This window comes from Drepanopeziza brunnea (genome assembly GCF_022702325.1).
Source record: "Drepanopeziza brunnea f. sp. 'multigermtubi' strain 214-2 chromosome Unknown ctg12, whole genome shotgun sequence".
Classification (NCBI taxonomy): Eukaryota; Fungi; Ascomycota; class Leotiomycetes; order Helotiales; family Drepanopezizaceae; genus Drepanopeziza; species Drepanopeziza brunnea.
In genome coordinates, this window is record NW_027094075.1 from 2146537 (window position 1) to 2169457 (window position 22921).

At 52.3% G+C, this 22921-nt stretch overlaps 7 protein-coding genes across 8 annotated transcripts; 3 read left to right on the forward strand and 4 right to left on the reverse strand.

Moving 5' to 3' along the window:
- Positions 1 to 948: 948 nt before the first annotated feature.
- L3040_007309 (uncharacterized protein) lies at positions 949 to 1969 on the reverse strand (the record flags this gene model as incomplete). Its single annotated transcript, XM_066156229.1, has 4 exons — positions 949 to 1064; positions 1124 to 1358; positions 1422 to 1585; positions 1732 to 1969. The coding sequence occupies 4 exons, from the start codon at positions 1967 to 1969 to the stop codon at positions 949 to 951; spliced, it is 753 nt and encodes a 250-aa protein (XP_066011030.1).
- A 965-nt stretch (positions 1970 to 2934) lies between these two features.
- L3040_007310 (uncharacterized protein) lies at positions 2935 to 4697 on the reverse strand (the record flags this gene model as incomplete). Its single annotated transcript, XM_007288811.2, has 3 exons — positions 2935 to 3669; positions 3714 to 4570; positions 4628 to 4697. 3 exons carry the CDS (start codon positions 4695 to 4697, stop codon positions 2935 to 2937), a joined length of 1662 nt encoding a protein of 553 aa, XP_007288873.2.
- Positions 4698 to 5012: 315 nt separating this feature from the next.
- L3040_007311 (uncharacterized protein) lies at positions 5013 to 7452 on the forward strand (the record flags this gene model as incomplete). 2 transcript variants are annotated; one of them, XM_007288812.2, is made up of 2 exons in its annotated part: positions 5013 to 6330; positions 6503 to 7452. In XM_007288812.2, 2 exons carry the CDS (start codon positions 5013 to 5015, stop codon positions 7450 to 7452), a joined length of 2268 nt encoding a protein of 755 aa, XP_007288874.2. The 2 variants fall into 2 exon arrangements, with proteins under 2 accessions (XP_007288874.2, XP_066011031.1); XM_066156230.1 differs by lacking the exon at positions 5013 to 6330 and adding an exon at positions 6419 to 6428.
- A 1279-nt stretch (positions 7453 to 8731) lies between these two features.
- Positions 8732 to 11275, forward strand: L3040_007312 (uncharacterized protein; the record flags this gene model as incomplete). Its single annotated transcript, XM_066156231.1, has 6 exons — positions 8732 to 9037; positions 9169 to 9237; positions 9305 to 9493; positions 9562 to 10597; positions 10737 to 10873; positions 11012 to 11275. 6 exons carry the CDS (start codon positions 8732 to 8734, stop codon positions 11273 to 11275), a joined length of 2001 nt encoding a protein of 666 aa, XP_066011032.1.
- Positions 11276 to 11683: 408 nt separating this feature from the next.
- Positions 11684 to 13126, reverse strand: L3040_007313 (uncharacterized protein; the record flags this gene model as incomplete). The annotated part of the gene is made up of 1 exon (XM_007288814.2): positions 11684 to 13126. The coding sequence occupies one exon, from the start codon at positions 13124 to 13126 to the stop codon at positions 11684 to 11686; it is 1443 nt and encodes a 480-aa protein (XP_007288876.2).
- A 4204-nt stretch (positions 13127 to 17330) lies between these two features.
- On the forward strand, positions 17331 to 19347 carry L3040_007314 (uncharacterized protein; the record flags this gene model as incomplete). The annotated part of the gene is made up of 7 exons (XM_007288815.2): positions 17331 to 17629; positions 17709 to 17796; positions 17858 to 17899; positions 17948 to 18129; positions 18198 to 18250; positions 18341 to 18368; positions 18438 to 19347. 7 exons carry the CDS (start codon positions 17331 to 17333, stop codon positions 19345 to 19347), a joined length of 1602 nt encoding a protein of 533 aa, XP_007288877.2.
- Positions 19348 to 19938: 591 nt separating this feature from the next.
- Positions 19939 to 21801, reverse strand: L3040_007315 (uncharacterized protein; the record flags this gene model as incomplete). The annotated part of the gene is made up of 3 exons (XM_066156232.1): positions 19939 to 21156; positions 21240 to 21532; positions 21588 to 21801. The coding sequence occupies 3 exons, from the start codon at positions 21799 to 21801 to the stop codon at positions 19939 to 19941; spliced, it is 1725 nt and encodes a 574-aa protein (XP_066011033.1).
- Positions 21802 to 22921: the final 1120 nt, after the last annotated feature.

A 22921-nucleotide genomic window follows, 5' to 3' on the forward strand; every position in this document is an offset into this window, starting at 1 on the left:
TCTGTGTACGACGCCCGTCCAGGCCTGTTGCTTCTCTCCAGTTGCTGATTCGTAAATCGGCGTTGGTGCAGCAACGCCGGTCTGGAAAGTGTCCGAGCTCCTCGTTCCCTCTTTGATTAGCTTCTGGGGGCTAGCTAGCTGGTTTGTGTCGTGTTCTGCTCCTGTTGGTCCGGGCAGGGAACAGGCGAAGTTGGCAAAGGAATTGCAATAAGGAGAGGAAGAGGCACAGTTTTTTTTTCATATTTTGTTGGTTTGTTCAATTCTGCATGCACAGCATCGGGGCTCACGATGTTTGGTGGAGGTCCCAAAGGGCCATCTAAAAGAGGAATAGGTGCATCTACAAGATCGACACGAGCCACCTACCTGGTACCGAAGATATACCGAGCGAACATTAAAAAATCCAATTTCTCGCGGGCCACCTCACAATTATACCACATTGCTTCAATAGCCAGCGGATAGACGAACTCTCGGACATCTGTCCCAGCCCTCCATCCTCAGCATTATCTATAACCAACCCTCCATACAATCCCTTCGCAACACAGCCTAGAGCCAAACTCCTATATACAGCCGCTCGCTCGCTCGTCCTCTACAACGCAATGGGAACGCAGAGTAAACCATTTACTTACTCGCTATCAACCGAGGAAGATATAAAAGCCGAGTCAATAAGAAGGAAGCTCAACGTCTAAGAGCTTCTATTTAATTAGGCACCAGACAGCCACTCAATACTCTAAGGACACAAGCCATCGATATCTTGAACCGGCTTCCCCTCCCCACAGAAATCTTACCGTTCTGTTTCTCTCGCTCTTGGTATCTCCAAAAATACGCATCTATATTTATCAAGCCCACGGAGGCTCCAGAAATGCATCGCTCGCGCTCCGTGTGCTCGGTCTGATCCTTCACCTAACTAGCAAGTGTAGATTTTGTATGCGTCCGCCACACCGTCCAACATCATATCTCCTTCTTCGACCCCTTCACGTTGCCATTCACCTTCGCGAGGCTCTTGGCCACCTTATCAAATGCAGCTGTGATGCGAGCAATAGTTCGGACGCTGTCGATCAGCAGCACTATTGCGCATCAGTACCATACCACATCGAGAAACACATGCATGGTAAGGGCTACGTACATCCGGGAATAACCATCCAGATAAAGTTGACAGCAAAAAAGTATACCCAGAAGTACAAGAACTCCGGGCGACTGTACGTAGCTGCCCTGTAGTAGTGGTCGAACATGGCGGTAGCGTAATACAGAACGAGCCCGTACATTTGGCCAACGCAAACGATGATTTGGAGGGGGTGGCGGAGCGGATGTGAGGCGGTAATCATGTAGGCAATGACGCCGCACATGGGGCCCCAGGTGAACTGTTCACCTCTTGGTCAGCACTTGACGGGGGTGGGGGAGATTGGAATGGACACGGGACGTACAGCCGTGACAGTCTCCATGCAGAGCACAAAGGGGTCCGAAGTTAAGTATCTCGAATCCGAGAGCGCATATTCCTTCCACAGCTGCCCGAACAGGTCTTGCGCTGGTCCCATTGTCCTATGGTTTAAGGAAAAGTATCCTTCGAAGAAAAGGTGGATTGTGCCAGCTGCGAAGTCCTCTGTCAGCAGAAACTCTCCATTGGCCAATGAGCTCCCCAACCATGCGCCTGTGCTCCAGCTTCCCATTTGCCCACCCAGCGTATCACCACTGGGATCAAGTGCTCCAAGACTGGGAGAGCAGCAGACAACATACAAATCACAAACCACCAAATGGCAAGCTTCTCCTTCGTGGGTAGCATCGGGTGCGCCCGATCGACCACAAACCGCGTGCCCAGGATGATGGTCGCGATGCCCGCCGTAAAGATGCCGAGCAGCATCTCCATGGTCATCTCGTTGGCCAGGTAGGCGGCAATCTCGACCTCGAGCGGGTAGAAGGGGTGGGCGGTGATGGAGGACAGGGTCGAGGAGGCGTTTTTTGTGAGAGAGTCCATGTTGAGGGACGCTGCTGCTGCTGCTACTGCTGCTGCCATTGTTGTTGGTTGTTGGAGTTGGTTTGCGCAAGACAAGAGGAAGAAGGAAGGCAGTGTGACGATCCGTGACTGCAAGTGCGCTGTAGATTACTGGGTCGACCAACACGATCAACTGAGCCGAGCTGTCGAAGGTGGATTGAAATGCAAGAATGCAATGGCATGAGCTGTGTGATGGATGGGTGATGTGAGCTCAGACTTATAGGAAGATGTAGATATACGGAAGATGCCGAGTAGTGGAGGCGGGAGGGAAGGTTTAGCTACCCAGCTTACCCGGATCAAGCTACACTACCCCATGTACCCCAAGAAGCCAGTAGGCGACGGACCAGGAGAGGCAGGCGGTCAGGTCTATTTTGGGTAAGGTGTGTTTCTGCCGGTCAGGGTCAGAACGCGTCACGGGAGCTTTTGATTCGTACGGGAGCTTGATTCGTGCGGGAGCTGATTCGTACGGGAGCTGATTCGTACGTACCAAAGGCTGCGCCGACATAGTACTAGGTACTACGGTACCTACTCCAGTAGTATATTTTACGAATAGGTTTTCTGAGCACGACCCATCTTCCAAACAAACACTTGCCAGACCCAAGAAGAAACCCCCCTCCCCCAAAATCCATTTATTTATGCTCTCGTGGTCTGTTTACACCCACTCTCGCGTACCCGCCGACCTTGCACCTTGGGAGTGCTTCATCCGACCCGAGATCTTCAACGCCAAGAGAGAGTGGCTGAGTACCAGGGTGGCTTGAGGAAGATTCGCCGCCTTCCACCGCCCTCGCCTTGTTCTTCGTCATCAATTGTTGCTGTAGGGTATACCAGCTCGAGTCCAATTTAGCACGGTTCACGGTTGACGGTTAACGGTTGACGGTTGACAGTTAATAGTTAACGGTTCACGGTTCACGGTTGATGGTTGACAGTTAATAGTTAACGGTTCACGGTTAACCGTTCAACCCAGGCGCCACGAATTTGCGGAACTGAAACGTATCTTCCACCTCCTCGCTGCCACCACTCATGAACGTCTCCCCCTCGTCCTCAATCAGACTATCAATCGCGACGCGGCCTCTCTCATTCTCTGCAGGTACAAGGAGCAACGGGCTCTCACCTTGCTGATCACAGACACTATTGCCTCGCGACCCAGCCTCCCATGGAGGTTCCTCGTCGTCCGAGTCCGGTAGGCAGGCCAATATAAAATCTTGAGAATCACTAAAGAACATTGCTGCGCTGGCACCGCCGGCGTTCAGCCACCGACAGATCGTCTTGCCAATGAGCTTTCCGCCGGGGATGTGTAGGGCGAAGTCGATGATTCTGGGCTGTGTCCAGGAAGGTTCCCAGACGTGTACGAGGCCGCGCGCTTCGTCGCCTTCGCATCTGATCATCAAGACTTCGGGGATGGAGGGGTGCCAACTGGCTTTGGCGATGGGTACATGTAGGATCATGACGGCGCGGAGTATGCGTGATCCAATATCCCATATCCAGATGGTTGTCGGCATGTTCTCTGTTCGCGTTGCCAACAGTGTGCCGGAGTGATCGAGAGACAGGAGGTTCGTGCCCGTTTTGGCTTCGATGCTGTTCGGGGGGCTTGACGCGGATGTCGGGGGGCACACCGTTTGTGTTGCTGCGACGAATTCGCGCGAGAAGCCATTCGGCGACGGGGTGATTTTTTCTTGCCAGATCTGTGATGTCAGCAAAGTCCCTCGGTAAGGCCAGTTCTGCTCACCTGGAGAGATCCCGTCGGCTTCACATCCGCTGTGTGGGTAATGATCATGCTCTCCGAGAACGAAGGAGCAGACAAGATCGTCACTCTATCTGTGTAATCCCCAACAGCCATATGCTGCCCATTACATCCCCAGTGAAACAGCTTGATTCCAGCACCCAGCGTAAGGTCAACATCCTCCTCTGACATCGGCATCGGGCCATTCCAGGCCTTGAACAGATGCCCATCTGCAGTGTAAACCAGCAGTCGATGGCCTTGCGATGCAGATTCCCAGACCACGAGCCACCTCCCATCAGCGCTCCATTGAATTCCTTGCGCATCAACAGTCTCCGGCCACCAAGACCTCGTCACATCTAGAGCCCCTCGCGAATGGATGCTGATGACATCCTTCCCACCACACCTCGTCAGAAGCGCCAGGTTTCCAGTCCCAGGTCGATATGACAGTCCCTTCGGAGCAGAGCCTGGATGGTAAAATTTGGGCGAATGGATCTCCACTGACTTGGAAGTCACCAAATTGAAGATCAACATCTTGATTCCAAAGTCCGAGAAAACACAGATCTCGTTGTCGTCCGCTCCGAATGCCACATGTGTAGCCTTTGTCGTTCCGGATGTCGGGTTCGTGAGAGTAGCAGAAAACTGGGAGTCGAGGCTTGAATACACCCGGATATTGTCTGGAGAGGCCAAGAGTATTCGTGCCGAGGACGCAGACCACAGGAACCATGAGACCGATGCTGCCAGCTCGGCAGGGAGCGACACAACGCGTGTGATGTCCAACGAGCGCGTACACCGGATGCTGAGCTTAGAAGGGAGAATCGTGGCGATGTATGCGCCGTCTGGGCTCGGGAGGGATTGGGTGGATGCTGGTAATTGCAGATATGTTAGATACAGTAAGAAGTTCGCTTACGAGAAGGTCCTACACTTGAATGAGCGGGAGAACCGCATTCGTGGTTCCATGTCGTCGACGGTCTTCAGGGTGATTGATTGCATTGTTTACTTTCCCCGAGGCCCAGAGGGAGCCACATCTGCGTCGGACCGGGGGCGGCGATAAGCAAACGGCGATAAGCAAACAGCGATAAGTAAATAAGCAAGCGATAAGAGGAGATGCGGCTGCGGGTAATACTTAATCCCCCCACTACATGGACGGAATACATCTATCCATACTACGAACATCTCGTGTGTTCCTTTAACCACCCACTCCCAAGGTAACTGTCCCATTTCTCATGACCCGAAAAAATCTTTCGAGATGTTTTGCTTCTTTTCTACATAACATAATTTTCTACATAATCAAAGCCAGCAAAAACGATGGCTAAAATCTCCCTTCGGACCGCAAACCCCTCCCGCCACATCAACAAGAAATCCGGATCTAGATTACTTGGAGGAGCTTCAAGAAGGGGAGTTGCCTCTGTAGCTTCAGCAATCCAGGAATACCCTCGTCACCTCCTCCGTGATGGCCCTCTCGAAACTCCAGTCCAACCCAGAAGAGAAGCCCTCAGAGCCCTCAGAGCCGCCAAACCCTTCTCTGCCTTCCTCACCGACACCTTTCAGCGTCAACACGACTACTTGCGGATTTCCATAACAGAAAAATGCAACCTCCGCTGTCTGTACTGTATGCCCGAGGAAGGTGTACCTCAATCACCTCCCCAGCATCTTCTGACGACCCCCGAGATCTTCCTTTTGTCCTCGACCTTCGTCTCCCAAGGCGTCACCAAGATCCGCTTGACAGGCGGCGAGCCCACAGTCCGGCGAGACATCCTCCCACTTATGCATCGAATCGGCTCTCTACGATCCCAAGGACTCAGAGAGCTCTGTCTGACAACCAATGGCATTTCCCTTCACCGAAAGCTTGACAGCATGGTCGAAGCAGGCCTCACCGGCGTCAATCTCTCCCTCGACACTCTCGACCCCTGGCAGTTCCAAATCATGACCCGCCGCAAAGGCTTCGAAGCTGTCATGAAAAGCATCTCCCGCATCCTTGAACTGAATAAGGTCGGCGCTGGCATCAAGCTCAAGGTCAATTGCGTCGTGATGCGCGGCTTGAATGAGCGCGAGATCATCCCTTTCGTCGAGCTCGGCCGGGAACAAGACATTGAAGTCCGCTTCATAGAGTACATGCCGTTTGACGGGAACAAATGGAGTAAGGGTAAGATGCTGAGTTACAAGGAGATGCTGGATATGATACGCGAGAAGTATCCCGCGCTGCGAAAGGTGCAGGATCACAAGAATGATACAAGTAAGACGTATGAGATTCCGGGGTTCGTGGGCAGGATGGGCTTCATTACGAGTATGACGCATAACTTTTGCGGGAGCTGCAATAGGCTGCGAATTACCAGTGACGGGAACCTCAAAGTTTGTCTCTTTGGAAATGCGGAGATCTCGCTACGGGATATACTTCGAAAATCAAATAACGGCAACCCTATCGATGAATCGGCGTTGGAGGCGATGAAGCAAATCGAGATGGACAGACAGCAAGGGCTCTCTACGGTAATAGACCCACTGGGAGGCACGGAACACGAGAGAGAACTGCTGGATGTGATTGGACTTGCGGTGAAGGGCAAGAAGGAGAAGCATGCTGGCATGGGCGAGCTGGAGAATATGAAGAACAGGCCGATGATCTTGATAGGTGGGTAGGCCTCCCATCTACACGTCCAAATTTCACATATGAGGATCTGCGACTGCTTGAGCAGGCGATTCTGTGAGGTATGCCCGACATGGATGAGTGTATGTAACCATGTACATGAATGGATGATCTTACGACATCCTGTATCTTGAGCCCTTCATTAATCGTGTCCCAGGTGACTCGAATCCAACACATGCTTCAAGACAATCTTCACACGCATCTGTGAAGACCAGCAACCCTACTCGAAGCTGTGCTTCACCGTGGTCACGGATTCCAACACATCTTTTCTCTCCCGCCCAATTAACGAGCCAGCCTCGCTTCTCCTCCACATTCACCAAAGCCCCTTTTACTTCTCCTACCGCTCCACCAACTCGGGATCCCCCCAAACTCACGCACCTCACCCCCTCCGGCACCGCCTACATGGTCCCTATCTCTCACAAGTCGTCAACAACCCGTCTCGCGACCGCCGCTTGCACGCTCCACTTCTCGAACTCCGTTGCCATACCGCTCATTCTTGCCAACAAGATGAAGAAGGGCGACGTGCTCTCTGTAGCTAGGATAGCGGGGATCATGGCCGCCAAGAGGACGAGCGAGCTTGTACCGCTGTGTCATCCGATTGCGATTACGCATGTTGGTGTCGAGCTGGAGGTTTTTAAGGAAGAGAATGTTGAGAAAGGGGAGGAGGATGTGGGCGTAATAGAGAAGGAAAAGCAAGAGAGGAGTAGCGTTCCCTGGCAAGGAACTGGCCAAGGTGACGCCTACCCGTTCCACACTCCGCCCTCTTCCTCCACACCCACCTCTCCCTCCACCTCAACTTCACCCACCCGATCCTGTTCCAATCCCCCTTCTTCTCCATCTTCCAATCAACGCCGAGAGACCGATGTGGCGTTTGGGAGAGTCGAAATCACCGCCACGGTCCAATGCGATGGCAAGACGGGCGTGGAGATGGAAGCGCTGACTGCGGCTAGCCTGGCGGCGCTGACGGTGTACGATATGTGTAAGGCCGTTGATAAAGGGATGCGCGTTGAAGGGTTGAGGGTTGTGAGAAAGGAAGGTGGCAAGAGCGGTGTTTGGATTGAGGGACAGGAGCGGAGTGTGAGCAGTTCCAACGCTGAGTCTGGATGATTTTGCAAATACGTACCTGCTACCCAATGATTACTATTCAAGACCAAACACCACCGGTAGGAGAAAAAGAAGATATGCGGAGTAGATAATCGCTTTCTATAATACCATCAATGTAGTACTTAGTGTATGTGAACCGGCTGCCTTCACCTTGATCGTCCTCGTCCTCGACCTAGCAAAGCTCAATACTTTTTTCTCTAATCGCCGACGCGGTATATACCGTATTACAATAAGATCCCGAATTGATATCACGGCGCCAGCTCTCCCTATCACAGAGTATTATGTACCTATATAGCGATCGCGTGGCCGAGCTTTTTGTTTCTCGCTCTCTTATCCATATCAGACCAGCCAGCCAGCCAGCAAGCCCCTCGACTCTCCACTCAACTCGCGAGATCACTCATCTCTCTCTCGATCAGCCTAAAGTATCTTGAATTCATACTTATCACAAGGCTCTACCAGCCAAACACAGATCAATCCATCCGCAGAATGTTTGCACCGAGCTGGGAATGCAGAGAAGGTTGCAGTACCATAGGTACGTACCGGTAGTACTTCGTATCGACGACTCGAAGCATACCGACCGTATCATGCAGAGATCCCCCTGCCTGTCCGTCTCGCCCCATTGAAAACTAGGTAGGTAATGCCTGCTGCTGACTGCTGACCACCCAGAGATAAAAAAAAATTAAAAAAATTGGGTAGACTTAATAGGAGTGAGTACGGTACCTCCACAACATTTCTTTGCTGGGCTGCTAGATTCATTTTCACGGCTGGATTATTATGCAACTACCTACTACTCCGTATAACTACAATTAGGTAGGTTCATTGATGAAAGCCCTGTAGGAAGCCTTTGTAACTACTGTACAGTTACCGCCAAATTATACTTTCGCTACAACGCATAACACATGACCCCTGAAGCGATAAGAAAGATAGTAAGTAGTAACTGTACCTAGGTACTCATTACTTAAGTACGTACCGTAGTACGTAGCAGCCAGCCAGCCAGCCCGCCTCCTCGGCATCACATACATTTCGCTGCTCCGCCCAACTCAGAAACCGAAAGAGAGCTAAAAAAAAAAAAAAAAACGAATCCTTTCCACAGCGTTTCTCCCGCTCTCCTTTCTCGTCTTGAAATCTTTGCGAAAGACGATCAGACGACGACGACGACGACGACGACGACGACGATGCGGTAAAGAAGGTAAGGTAAGGTAAGGTAAGGAAAGGAATCACACCAACCATCATCGTCACCATCATCGTCACCATCATAACCATAACCATAACCATAACCATCATGGATCCGGAAGAAACCCGGCCGCTGCTGCTCACGAGCAGCAGCGGCGGTGGCAGCAGCGAGCCCTCAGCTCGAGACGGCACGCGTGACCGGAGTCCTCGGAACAGTACCACGAAGCCGGGCTCGAAGTCGCCGAGGAAGTGGCACCCGGGGAAACTCGTGGTCGCGACGGTGGCGGTGGTCGCTCTGTGGCTGTATAGCCGGAGCATGGCGACGATGCGGTTGATGGAGCTGGAAGAGGGGAGGACGGGCGGAAGAAGAGGAAGAAGTAGTGGTGGTGGTGCGGAGTGGAGAAGATGGAGCGAGGTGGGTTTTTATTTTGAAGAAAAGGGGGGGGGGGGCATCTTTTTTCGCTGGAGTAGTTACCGAGCGAGCTTGTTGTGGGTGAAGAGAGAGAGAGAGAGAGAGAGAAAGACTGATTGATTGATTGGAGATAGATCGCGTCATCAAGCGAGATCGTTTGGTATCGATGTTACGGTGGGAATAACGACTGTGCTCGCTTAGAAGTGAATACCCCTCCCCTTATTTTTCGCCAGAAAGTAAACAGAACACAAAATATCTGACCCTCACCAGGTCCCGCTCGATTGGCTAGACCCGTCAGACCCGCGGAGGGCCACCATCGCTATCATCAGATACAACGCCACAGATCTGACATCCTACGCTGGACCCGTCTTCATCAACCCCGGGGGCCCCGGCGGATCCGGCGTCTGGTTCGTCAGGCATCTAGCTCCCTACTACCAATCCATCATCGGGAAAAACCACGTTGGCAACCCCCATCCATCCCATCTCCATTCTCTTCCCTCCAAGCAAGTACTGAAAATCCGGCACAGGACATAGTATCCTTCGACCCCCGCGGCGTCGGCTTCACGACCCCCCAGGTCTCCTGCTGGAACGCGAGCGCCAGCTCCCCATCTCCCAGCCCCTACCTCTGGGACCTTCTTGAGCCGCCCGTGCTAGACGCCCACCCAGGCGTGATCTACGACGCCTACGCGTACGCCACCGCATTCTCCCAGCAGTGCTTCTCCCAGATCTCAGACGTGGGCGCCTACGTCAACACGGCGCCCGTCGCGCGGGACATGCTGCACATGGTCGAGAAGCTCGCGCCCGCGGGTGAGGCGAAGCCGAAGCTGAAGTACTGGGGCTTCAGCTACGGCACCTTCCTCGGCGTGACCTTCGCGAGCATGTTCCCGGAACGCGTCGGCCGTATGGTCAACGACGGGAACGTCGACGCCCGGGACTACGTGTCTGGCCAGTCGACGCACTTCCTGACCGACACGGATAGGGTCATGGACGCCTTCTACGTCTTCTGCCACCGGGCCGGGCCGGACCGGTGCGATTTCTACGCCGAGAGCCCGGCGGCCATCGAGGCCCGGCTGGAGCTCCTGCTGGAGGATATCAAGAAACACCCGGTGATCGTCCCGGCCTCGCCCCCCCGGTTTCCGAGGCCGGAGATCGTCTCGTACAGCGGACTCCGGCGACTCATCTCGTCCGCGCTCTACCAGCCGCTGCTGATCTTCCCGAGTCTAGCATCCACGCTCCTCGCGCTGGAGTCCGGAGACGGGAGACCCTTCGTCAATCTGACGAGTCAAGGCGCCGAAGAACCTTCCCGCTGTTATGACCGGCTCGAAAGTACCATCCCAACGGAGCCGGAGAACCCGACGCCAGGAGACCCTGAAGGAGCAGGGAGTGCAGATGCCTCCAAAGCTATCCTCTGCGCAGACTTGGATCCAGTGCAAGGTGGCGTAGACGACTTGGTGACTTATGTCGATAAGCTAGTTAGACTCAGCGCCGCCGCGGGAGCGAGTATGGCGAGTTTGGTCATGGGTTGCGTGGGTTGGCAGGTTAAAGCAAAGTGGAGGTTCAGTGGTACGTACTTATTTGACATCTCCTCCCTTCTCTCATATGGACGCAACCGCCTCCCTCTCCCAAAAAAAGAAGAGAAAGGAAAAAATGAAGAGGAAGAGAAGGAAAAGATGAAATACACCTACTGACAAAAAGGCCAAAGGTCCCTTCGAAGCCAACACCTCCCACCCGATCCTCTTCATAGCCAACACCGCCGACAACGTCACCCCCTTACGAAGTGCCCTCGCCAACGCAGCCGGCTTCCCAGGCTCGGTAGTCATGATCCAGGACTCCTACGGCGTATGTCAACACCCTTCCTTTCCCCCTCCCCTCCTTTCCCTTCCCTTCCCATTCCTCGAACTTCTCTTTCTCATTCCTCGACTCAATCCACTTTCCTTGCACAATCTACTAACTACAAGCCCCCTTACCCAAAAAAAGCACACCACTCTTTCCACCCCGTCAAGATGCACGGCCAGCACCATCAGGTCCTACTTCCAGGACGGGACCCTGCCTGCCCCAGACACAACCTGTGCTCCTGACCTGGTCCCCTTTGAGCCCTGGAGCGTCGACTCGGCTGGCTTTGGCCTCGCTACGACCTCTGAGCCGGGAATGGAGGATGAGGAGAATCTTGAACTGGATCTTGCAATGGTGGAGCTGATGATGGCTCCGGTCCCCGGCATGGGAAGGTATGTGAGGGGATGAGATGAGATCCTCAAGGGGTTGTGATGACAGAGTATGACATGGATCGGAAGGGTATGGCGTTCTTGGTGAGTATGAAATCTGACAAGAGGTATGATGGTAGACTCGATAGTCTTTGTTGCATTGGTCCCGACTTCAATAGTTATTATTAGATATTCATATCTGCCCTGCATAGTTTAGCATAGCTAGCGTGTATATCATTTGGTTTTCCCATCCCGCGATTGCGAGGAGAGCTGATAGATTGTAGAATGCGCGGGAACAATGCCTAGTACCTCTGGAGAATTAGTGCTAGCATACCAGCAAACCCATCTGAAGATTCCTTTATTAACTCCCTTGGTATTAAATAGAGCCAGCTCCATCTGTTACCAACCGATCACTCCGCCACTGCCACATTGAAATGGGTTCCAAGGCTCAAAACAACCACAGTAGTTCCACAACTCGGTCCATCTCTCCATTCATATTCTCCGCTTTATCGACATAGATCTGTCTGACACCTATCCCATCCAAGACACTGCTCTCGACAAGTCTCGCAGATCTCTTCTTCTCCCGGTCCAAGCGTGCTCGTAAAGGGCCCATATGGTGAATATAATCTTTCCACTCGCCATCCCAGGTAAGTTCCACCTCACTCAGTTGCAACCCACCGAATCCACTAGGATACTCAACCACGCTGTATCCGTTGCTCAGAACAATGTTGTCGGTAAAGGACCATCGCTGGAACAGACATTCGAAACCGCAGGCTTTCGAGACATTGATCGAAAGTGGGATATCCACGTGGTACCATGACTTCCAGTGATGGATGGTGAGTAGCCGTCTGCCACTTTCAAAGTAGCCTGATGGGTCACCATGTATATCCATCTGTTGTAGCCCGGCATCATGGGCAGGACGGATGATAGAATGGCCGTTCAAGCAGTCATGCACTATTTGATCTCCCTCTGTTTTTGGATTCTCCAGACATTTGTCCCAGACTTCCTTCTGCACAAGAAATTCCGCGAGAGGCATTGATATGAAGATTCCACCGCCGCCAAAAGGCATGAGTCCGTACGCACGGACCTGATTGAAGTTATCTGACAGCGCTGCCACCAGCGCTTGTTGGCTCACATCGTAACTCGACTGGAGGTGATGTACGAGGTACGGTAGCGAGGGTAAGAAAGTGTCATCGTCTATCAATACAAGCCATTGCGTATTGGGCGCTCGGGCTTCGTACAGAGTCTTGATCAGACCGAAGTAGGCCTTTGCGAACGGCTTGTCGTCCATGTGCAGGGTCATGTTGATTTTGGCATGCTGGTAGAGCTGCTCCGTGGTAAGGGACTCGGAGGCGAAGGATGGCCACGAAGAACCCGGAATCGAGACGTGCAGCTGCGCACCTGAAGCGGGAAGCCAGTACTCTAACTGAGCAAGTGCCTGTTCGAGGCGAGCAAGCTTAGTTGCGATGCCGAAGGAAAGAATGGACGTATCGACCTGTGGAGTTTTCGGAACCTCGAGTGTGAGCACCGAAGGGTTATCGATCCGCAAGGCGGTCAGGTTGTTGTTGGAGAGTACGTAAGGTGCTCCCAGCAGAGGCTCTGGGATCTGTGACAAGCTCGATCGCTCCCCAGAGACATATCTCGTACGTATACTGCGGTGGGCGTAGGTGAAAGAGGAGCTTTTGATATGCGGAGCAAGATAAGAGAGGTCCGACGTCGATCCGAAGCGCTGCGGCAGCGAGACGGTACCGAGGAGCTTCGGGACTTTGATGACCATGCTAGAGTCCGATGAGAAAGCTGACGATTTCCAGACCATGGTGATGGCGGTCAACAGGACGGTGGCGATGATGATTCTGCGCCGCATCTGCCCAGGGAAGCTATGCGCGGACATAATGAGACTGAGTGGAGGTCGCGGATGTTTGAATCAGATGCTCGACTAGAAGAACTCCGTAAGAAAAGAAAAAAGCAAAGAAATAAAGAATCCGGCGATTTGATGCCATGAACTTGAGCCGTCTGGTTATCAAAAACGGAAGGTGCAGTTCATCATCAGAGCCTCATGTGACTCGTGTGTACTAACTATACTATACTATCCCAGACCTTTTGCCGAAATATTTCCGACGCATGTATATAGTACTCAAATACAAAATATCTGACATCCAGCAGGCGGGATGGCTTGGTAGGCAAGCCGTCTTTAGATCAAACTGGACGGGATCGATTGGGCCCCCGGGATCCGGGAACGAAAAACCTATTTAGTTAGGTTTGATATCTAGAACCTCGTACATCGGTACACGGGTTTCGAGAGAATTTTTGCAGTTTTTCACGATGCTATTTATTCCTTTTTGTGTTTGGTTGACGTTGCTTTTTTAGGACTCAAAAGTGATAGTGGGGGGTTGACCTCACAGCTTTTGGGGCCCTTCGAAAACGTGAAACTTAAAAAACTGTAAAACCAGTAGATGCACTCCTGGAGTCGTTGATTGATTTGAAAATCTGTGGAATCCATGACCACAAAGCCCTGATATTTAGTATTTACACTTCACCCTATCCCTTGGCCGTCTTCGTTCTGTGTGTATTCCGTCTGTGAGCACTAGTGTTCGAGGAGTACTGAAGACCCTCTTACATATCACACTTAGTGCTAGAGAGAGAAAATGGAAACACTGAAGGGAAAGATTAACAAGGCAGATAGATAGATATGCTGTACGAAGAGGGAGAAGTGTAAGAAGACGAAGATGAGGGAGGTGAAGAGGGCGGCGATCTGGTGATGTACGCCGCCTGTAAGAAAATTGATGCTGGATCGATCGTGATGGATTATCAGTTGCACCGAGAGAGAGAGAGAGAGAGAGAGAGAGAGAGAGAGAGAGAGAGAGAGAAGAGAGGTCGATATATATGAACAGATAGAGCAGCCCCGATTGAGAGATCTCAGCTGTGAAGGTTCCCACATTTCATCGAGGGTTATCAACGACTGAAGAGAGCTTCTGAGCTCATCCCGTAGCTCTGGAATCTGGGGAATCAAGAGATGTACGGTAGCGGTGAACATTCCCGGAGGCGGAAAATACACAGTCCGGAACCCCCGCCTAGCGGACATTTTGCCATCAGAAAAGAGGAAGCATCTAACAATAATAATAGTCAGTGCACTGACTTTGTAACCTGCGGGCTCTCGGTCTTGACTTTGTAACCTGCGGGTTGTGACCGAGAGCCCGCAGATTACAAAGTCAGTGCACTGACTATTAGTTGTAATTGAATCCACTCCTAGAATTTGGAACCAGGAGGCACGTGCCACGGGTGAGTGAGTGAGTGATATCCCCCCTTCGTTTCGTTTTACTGCACTACCATCATCCGCATACGTAGAGCCGGACTCTGGACGTATGAAACACGATTTTCACGATAAACTTTGCACACTTCAGACAGGCAACGAAGTAAATATAATGCTTCTTAGCGAATCGAAGTTGGTCTTTCTTTCTTTCTACTACGGCTATCAAAAGCAATATTATATTATGACTTAAGAGTACTCTCTATAGTAAGAAAGAAAGACGTAGAAAAGAAAGGAGAATCAAATACAAAAAGGAGGTCTTATAAGCAGGCCTGCTAAGACGGAAACCAGAGGTTACGAAGTACCGTATAACCTATACCTGCCCTAGGCCTCGTGACCTGCCCTTACGGAATAGCGTTCGCTGATACCGTAACAGAAGGTCGTAGGAAGCTAGAGAAAAATGCTTATTAAAAAAGGTTGCGGACCGGAATAGGAGCTCAAATGACATTATAGTTACACTGTATGTTATTATTGTTGTTTAGAAATCAGCTTTAAACGTCAGTCTCGGAGCATTTCGACGATGCTGCTCAAATTAGATAAATCCGTCTCTCTCACACTCCTCTGTTGATACAGGTAATACTGTAGAATCTGGTTTAAATGAGTCCTTAGCAAGCCTTAGGCGATAGGGCCAGCAAGATAGAGAAGCGAGAAAAAGGATTACTCAGCGAGCAGAATCCAACGTCGTGAGACCGAAAGCGAGTATCTTGGGCGCTAGCTTTGTTGAGAGGCTCAAACGCATATACAAAGTCTTTAATAAATATAAGAAAAATAGTAAAAGCTGTTTATCTATTCGACACAGTTTGTTTAAGATGTTGAAAAGAAATATATCAGCATATCAAAATGCAAATAAGCGTTAAAGCTATTCATTTTGGCTGTTCGAAGCCAAAGATTGTGATACTTAGCATTTCTAAGACATCATTTCCTGCCCATCGGCCACTTCTCGCCGTTGCCCGTCCTACCGCGCACGCCTTGCCAAGGACTTGTTTAAACCAGATTCTACGCTACTTGTATAGCACTTGACCGCCGTACAGCCAAGGGCAGCCTGATACTGAGGCAAGGCTTTTAATAGCACCGCTGATTTTAATTACAATTAATATTAGAATTATCTCCTTATAGGACTTATAGGTCAACGAACTTCTAAGTAACTTGACTTTAGAACGAATTGATACGAGAAAGAAAAGGGAAGAAATAATACATCAATTCTATCTCCGACGAGGCGAAATGATAGATCTGAGTTTAGATTTAATAGTCAGTGCGCTGACTATGAACCTGCGGGCACTCGGTTACAGTCAGTTTAACTTACAAGCTTTTGATAAACTTACAACTACACCGCCGTATTTCTGCGAAGTGGAAGAAGTACCTTTGTTTGTCAGTTCATACCGTCGGACACCATTTTTTCTCTCGTTATTATTCAAAATCATTTTATCAATTTCTTGAAACAACAGTCCCTTCTCTATCAATCTATCAATATGCTATTCATCAGCGCTTTCCTCGCCGCAGCTACATTTGCAGTCGCGACTGCACATGTACCTAATACAGAAGCGCAGTGCACGCGAAGGATTTCTTAAGCTCTGCCACGGCCCCAGGTTTGTCAACTGCGTAGAAAGCCCTTATACCCAAGATGATTGCAGTGTGGACTCCTGCCTCTTCTCACCCTTCTGCAAAAAGTCGAAAAGCCTACAAATGTGAAAAAAAGCCTCTATTTACGGCGATAGTATAGACAATAAGATGACTGGTTTCGATACCTGCGGTCACGGATGCGAGTTTTTCGTGTGAGCACTTGTTCTTATATAATTCTCTAATTTTATTTGGTCTCAGATAAGCTGATTAAAGATATTGTCATGCCGGATGCGAACCCGCCGAAGCACACTTTGCTCATCGAGGTGCTCGAGGCGATATTCAAGGCGGCGATTTCGGTGCCTCCAATGATGCCGTTTCATCGTTTCGTTGCAGAACGTAATATGTGACGATCTTCGCGATGCCGAGATGCCGAGATGCGATACCGTAGGATACGGAAGATGGATGGCGGACGGAAGAGAACAGAGAATTGAAAAATAGGTGCAACTACTGTAGCGATAAAAAAATTAAGCGAGCTGCGGCCCCGACGTCTCCAAGTTTTTGCCACTCAGGTCAGACCCTAGGATTTCCCCGTCTCTCATTTCTCAACTCGTATTCTTCAAACTTCAACTTCACAGACCTCAAATCCTTTCTCGTCCATACTCTACCACCCGCTCTCTCTCAGCGGCTGTGCTGTGCTGTGCTAGGACTCGGATGATACTGATACAGCTGATACCTGGTACATGATACCAGGCTAGCAGTGGTTTGCAAAAGATGTCAAAGCCTCCCCGGGTCCAAGCAACGAATAGCACAGCCGATTTCCAGCACGCCCACCAGTTAAAAATCGAGGGCCTTTTGTTTTTGGGAGCGCCATGGGGGGGAGAAGAGATGTTTGGTTTGGCGAGCTCACTGACGTTCCCGGTGCTGCTGCAACTGGCACCCCACGAGCGGAGGACCATCGTCTCATTGCTAACATGTCACACCGACATGCAACGCTCCCCGTCGAGCCATCACGGTGCGCGGAGATTACAAAGATTCGAGTCGCAAATCCATAGAGGTTGAAAGCCTCACTGTTGGTGAACCTGGAGTTCCTATTAAAACGGTCTGCGTCGCCGCAGAATACCAAAAATAATTCCCTATCTATCACGAAATCCATTCGCTTTTTCTCTTCAGACATCCAAAAAAAACATCGCAATTACAAGAGGGGAAAAGAAAAAAGAGAGAAAAGAAGATGCGTCATTCAGTAGCTCTCTCGACCGTCGTTCGCCTGTCCCTCGTTCAACTTCTCGGATCCGCCGTTGCCCAGAGCATCAATGGCATCGAGCTCCGCGACATGATGGAGGAGATGGAGCACCACCTCGTTGACAACGCCGGGATGAACAACAGCCCCTTCGTCGCCGCAGTGAATCCCTGCTCGAACTACGTCGGCTTCCAGCCCGATGCGCAGAACCGCAGGGAGATCACGGCGGCTGAGTGGGTTCGGGTTGCCTTCCACGACTTTGTCACGGGGGATGTGGCTACGGGAATGGGGTAAGCGAGATCTTCCCCCACGCGGAGGGAGGGCATGTTGCGGTGGTGTTCTGAGGAGTCTGATCTGACGAACTTATAGTGGCCTCGATGGTTCGGTTGCATACGAGACAGATCGCCAGGAGAATAAAGGCGTCTTTATTAATGATACTATCAAATTCTTCGCACCGGTATGTATCTCTTCTCCCCAGGGACATGATCTAGAGACAGGATGCTGACCAAGCTCCCAAGACGACGACGGCCTATTTCAGCATGGCTGACCACATTGCCTTGGTATGTGCTCATCTCGAAGCCCTGATTTCGGATATTGACCGTGGATAGGGTGTCGTCGTGGCCGTTGCCGAATGCGCAGGCACTGCTCCGGGCATGCAGCCCAAGGCGGGCAGAATCGACGCCATGGCAGCAGGCCCGTCTGGAGTTCCAACACCTTTAACAGGCCTCCCCGAGACCTTGGCCCGGTTCGGCGCGGCTGGATTCTCTCCCTCGGATACCATCGCTCTGACGTGAGTAGTCAATAACCCGTTCCGTCGTGTCCGAGACCAGAATTTTATGCTGAAGTATTCTTTCTTAGTGCGTGTGGCCACACACTCGGGGGCGTCCGTAGTGTGAATTTCCCGGATATCAGTACGCCTCTCTCCCTCTCTCCCTCTTTTTCCCTGGTTGCAGCCCTACACACATACACAGATAAAACTAACCGTGAATGACAATATCCAGTTCCCGCGAGCACTGTGACACCTACCAAGTAAGCCACACTCCGCTCCGCGTCGTTTCCCTACCTGTTGCACATTCGGCGACTGACCCATATTCACAGTCTTGATGGCGGCGTCTCATTTGACTCCACGCCCTCCAACTTCGACGCGGGAAACATCAACGAGTACCTTAACAACACCGGCAGCCGCGGCGGCCCGCTCATCACCACGGACGCCGTAGCCAGCCGCTCCGACCTGCGCCTCTACACGTCCGACGGTAACGCCACGGTGCAGAGCATGAGCGCGCCCGCCGCCTTCCAAGACCGCTGCAACAAGGTCATGCAGCAGATGATCGACGTGGTGCCGCGGGCCGTCACCCTCTCCCCGCCTGTGATGCCCATGCCCTGGAAAGCCATGAACATCTGCCTTGATATCACGCCCGACGGCGAAGTAACGATGGCTGGCCTCATCCGCGCCCTCGCCGCCTCGAACGACAGCACCGCGCCCCGTGAAAGCGTCACCTACCACATGAAGACTGCCGACGGCACCCAGTCCGATCCCGAGACGACGGACGAGCCGAGCGGCAACGGCACGTCCCTCTTCGGCACCACCACCTACTGGGCCTTTAACAGCAGCATGGGCGACTTTGAGGCCGGGACCGCCGCCTCGATGGACTTCGAGGACATGTCGTACCCGGTCAACGACCGCCTGTTCGTGCTGCCCATGCAGTCGCGCGTCGAGAACGCGACCGGGACCGTCACGCTGCGAGCCGCCGCCCTGACCTCCATGATGGACAGCGGCATTGGCAACGTGCAGGGCATGCTCTACGTGCCGACGCCCCAGCCGGGGTCGCTGGCCCCGCGGATCGCCAACGTGACGGTCGAGATGAAGGCCATGGGCACGGCGGGCGAGTACACGCTGTTCGACGGGTCGGCGACCGTGGTACAGACGACGGGCGTGATTGCGAAGGTGGTGTTGGGGGATGAAGGGAGCCAGACGGTGAAGACGGATCTCTTTGCGGGCCATGCCTAGGCCCCTTTAATCATGTCGGAATTGAGTTTGGCGTTTAGCGATCGGGGTCATCTCGGCGATTTTTTTTTTTAAAAAAATAATTATAATAAATAGTCAGTGATAATTAGATATACGAATAATATATGTCAGAGCATGGACGGATTCGTATTGTTTTCCTGACCTCGCTAAAGGGGAACCGACTGACTGGTTTGTCTGGCCCAGGGCCCTGCCATCGCATAGTGGCGTCGTGTAATAAGTATTGAATAATGCGAGACGGGAACAGCTGGGCGGTTGGCTTTACGAAAATCAAATTAGGTATGGAGATAAATTGAAAGTTAAAAATAATAATAATACAATTTGTTACTCGAGGCAAATAAGGGCAATACAATGTGTTACTCAAGGGAAATCAAATCAGATCAACTCAAAACAACCCAACAACCAGCCCCCAAGCACCTAGGAAGTGAACCAAACAAGCTAGCAATACGTTTACGCCCAGCCAAGTCTCGCTTTTGGTAATGAAAATTTAGAAAGGCAAAGGAAGAGAAAGAGAAGAAAAAAAAGATACCCATCTCAAGTCAGCTGGCCAGCTACCTGCCTTTACGTATACATAGTCTACCGGTGTCGCTTACCCGGCGAGCTCCCATCCACCACCAGCGGCGTGTTCCGGCGCACGTCGTTGCCGCGCATCCTCCTCCCGCGCTCCTTCTCGCCCTCGCTACTCAGACTGCCCAGACTCGGCACGCTGTGGTCCCTTGCGGACGATGAAGCAGCGGAGCAGAGGGACGAGGAAGAGGAAGAGGACGAGGAAGATGACGACGGCGCCACGCCGTCTCGGTAGTCGATACCGATGTCGAGACTGGAGAACCGTGCGTCGAAGTCTGCCTCTGCAGCCGGTTGTTGTCTTTGCTGTTGTTGTTCCTGCGTGCCCGGCTCCCCCTTCTCATCCTCACCTCCATCACGACGATCATGTCCCTGCCCATCGACTAGGCGGCGCCGTTCAGCTGCCGTGGCCCCGCCCCTGCCTCTCTGGTCCCCTCGGAAAGAAGAATTCTCGGGGCTTGCGCTTGCGCCGCTTGGGGCTTGGTGGCGGGAGCGGTTCGCCGGCGGGCAGCCGCGGCTGGGCTCGACGTAGCCTTCTTTGGCGAAGCGCGCGGTCAGCTGCTTGTTCTGCCACGTGCGGCTGTTCAGGTACTCGATGGCCTTCTTGGCCGTGTAGTGCGACTCGAAGACGGCGAACGCGAGACCTTTGGGTCGGCCGTCGGAGTGCTTGGCCATCTCCAGGGTCTGGAGGTGGTAGTGGGTGGTGCCCTTGGGTGGCCGCTGGTGATGACGGGAGCAGGGGCTCGAGCTCGAGCTCGCGCTGGGCGTCGATGATACTCGGCTGAGAAGCTCCTGTAGCTCGTGTTGCGTGGTGTGGAGAGGCAGTCCCTTGATGACGATCTTGCGGGCTTCTGTTCTGATGGTTCTGACCGCCTGGGAAGGAGGGGTTGGGGATGGGATCGAAGTCAAGGGAGGGCTGGTTCGTGGGGTGTATCCTGCACCTGCGGGAGATGGCATGGATATGGGACTGGGCTGGTGCTGGTGCTGGTATGACAGTGGGAGCTGCTGCGGTACCATATAGACCGGGCTGGAGAACGGTCGGACAAGAAGAGAGGTGGCGAGGTTGCTGGGGAACATCAACGCCGAGGAGTGATATGTGGTATATTCGGACGGGATCAGTCCATCGAAGGAAGTGTTGGAGGTGCTGTGGGGAGATGGTAGCTGATAGAACGAATCGGAGAACGTAGGAGACATCGGAGCGTAGTTTGCTGCCGGCTGTGGGAGGAGCCACTGAGGTTGGTCAGCCAGGAAACTCGTCGTCAAACATAGCCGAGAGTGTCACAAGAGCCGACGACCGACGACCGGCGACTTACGTTATTGAAGTTCTGCGGCCCCAGACTGGGCTCGGTCGGATGTTGCTGTACCATTTGTGTGTGCGGCATGGAGTTTGGCTGCGGGTGTTGAGCCTGTGTCGGCACAGGAAAGGGTGAGGGTGCGGCAGTCGGTTGTTGTTGTTGTTGTTGTTGTTGTTGCAGACGATTGCCTGTCGAGGATGGACTACTGTCGTTGTCACTCCGCAGCATGAAAGAGCTGGTCTCGTTGACGCAGTGCGGCAGGAGAACGCGTCCGTTCCTCTGGCCACCAATCTCGGCATAGCTCAAATGATCTGTTTCTGTGGTCGGCAACACGTACTCCCACGATTGATTTGGGTCCTTACTTACCCATGGCTCGCAGGTAGTGTTCTTTGCCCCGGACGCTTACCCACCCCCCCGTCTGGTCGGCATAGACGTGTGCATGCTCGATGGCGATGCAGCTACCGTCCGGCTGTCGATTCCGTGCAAAGTCCTTCAGCTGTCTCCAAGTGAGATTCCACGGTAAATTTCCGAGAGAAATGTAATAGAGACCGGTCAGGTTCCCGGGTAAGACTTCGGGCATCTTGATCTGTAGTCGGGCTATTTAATGGAATGGAAGCCTTTCTTCTCGAAAATATAGGGAAATGATGACGCGGAAGAGAAAGGGTTGTGATATGAAACCGACACAATCACCAACGATCGTAGACTACGCAGCTCTGGAAGCTTGGGGAGGGCTATTTATGAGGTAGCATCGTCGCGGCCACGGGTGGATTTGCCGGAGACGTCTCCGTCTACAGAGACCATGTATGCGAGAAGGAAAAGTGATAGATCGGAGAAGAGTGGAGAAAGACATGCTTCAAGTAGTAGCAGATCTTGGCCACCCTGAGAAGGGTAAGTGGCATGCTCCTGCTCTGAGAAAGTGATGGTTTGCTGTAGCTTGAGCGGTGACCAAGACTCAGGTCTGGCTCTGGCTCTGGATCTGGATCTGGATGTAGGGTACGTGATGAACGTCGGACATCGATCATCCACCGGCCTCCACGTCTGTTTGATTCGAATTGAATTGGACAGAATATATGGCAGGTTTGGGTGGCGCAAATCTGTACCACGCATGGCTGATATGGGTCCAACGTTGCCCACCGCAGTGACCCCGACGCATTCTTGAATACCCCCCTGGGGCCCCCTGGGGAAGGAAAGAAGCAATTCCGAAGTAGAGATCGAATGTGTACGGGGATAATAAACGAATAATCGATGAATGAGGATCTGAATCAGGGCGAGGCTGACTCTCCTCGATGGAATAGCAAAAAAAAAGCAATTATTGACCGCCATGGATCGTTCGCAAGGGGCCCTCGCTAAACCCCCGATCCAACACGCGATGTGGGCGGATGAGCACCTCAGGGCCGGACGAGAGGCAGGATAGCAGGATGGATGACTTGATCGCAGTGGTAGGTAGGTAGGAGGAATATGCAAGTGCTTCCCAAAGCAGAGAGCCCTCGATCTGACAGGACAGCTTATAGGGAGGGACCCGAGCTGCAGCCACCGTGATTGCTTGCTGCAGCTGCTGCGCTTAACCTCCCGTCTTGGTGCTCTTGATCCGTACGTACCACGTAGCTGGCTGGAGGCGCTGGGCGTTTGATTTATCTTTGCAACTTCTCGACAGAATGGATCAGGGTGATGATGTGTCGCGCGCAACACGAGGGCGTTGA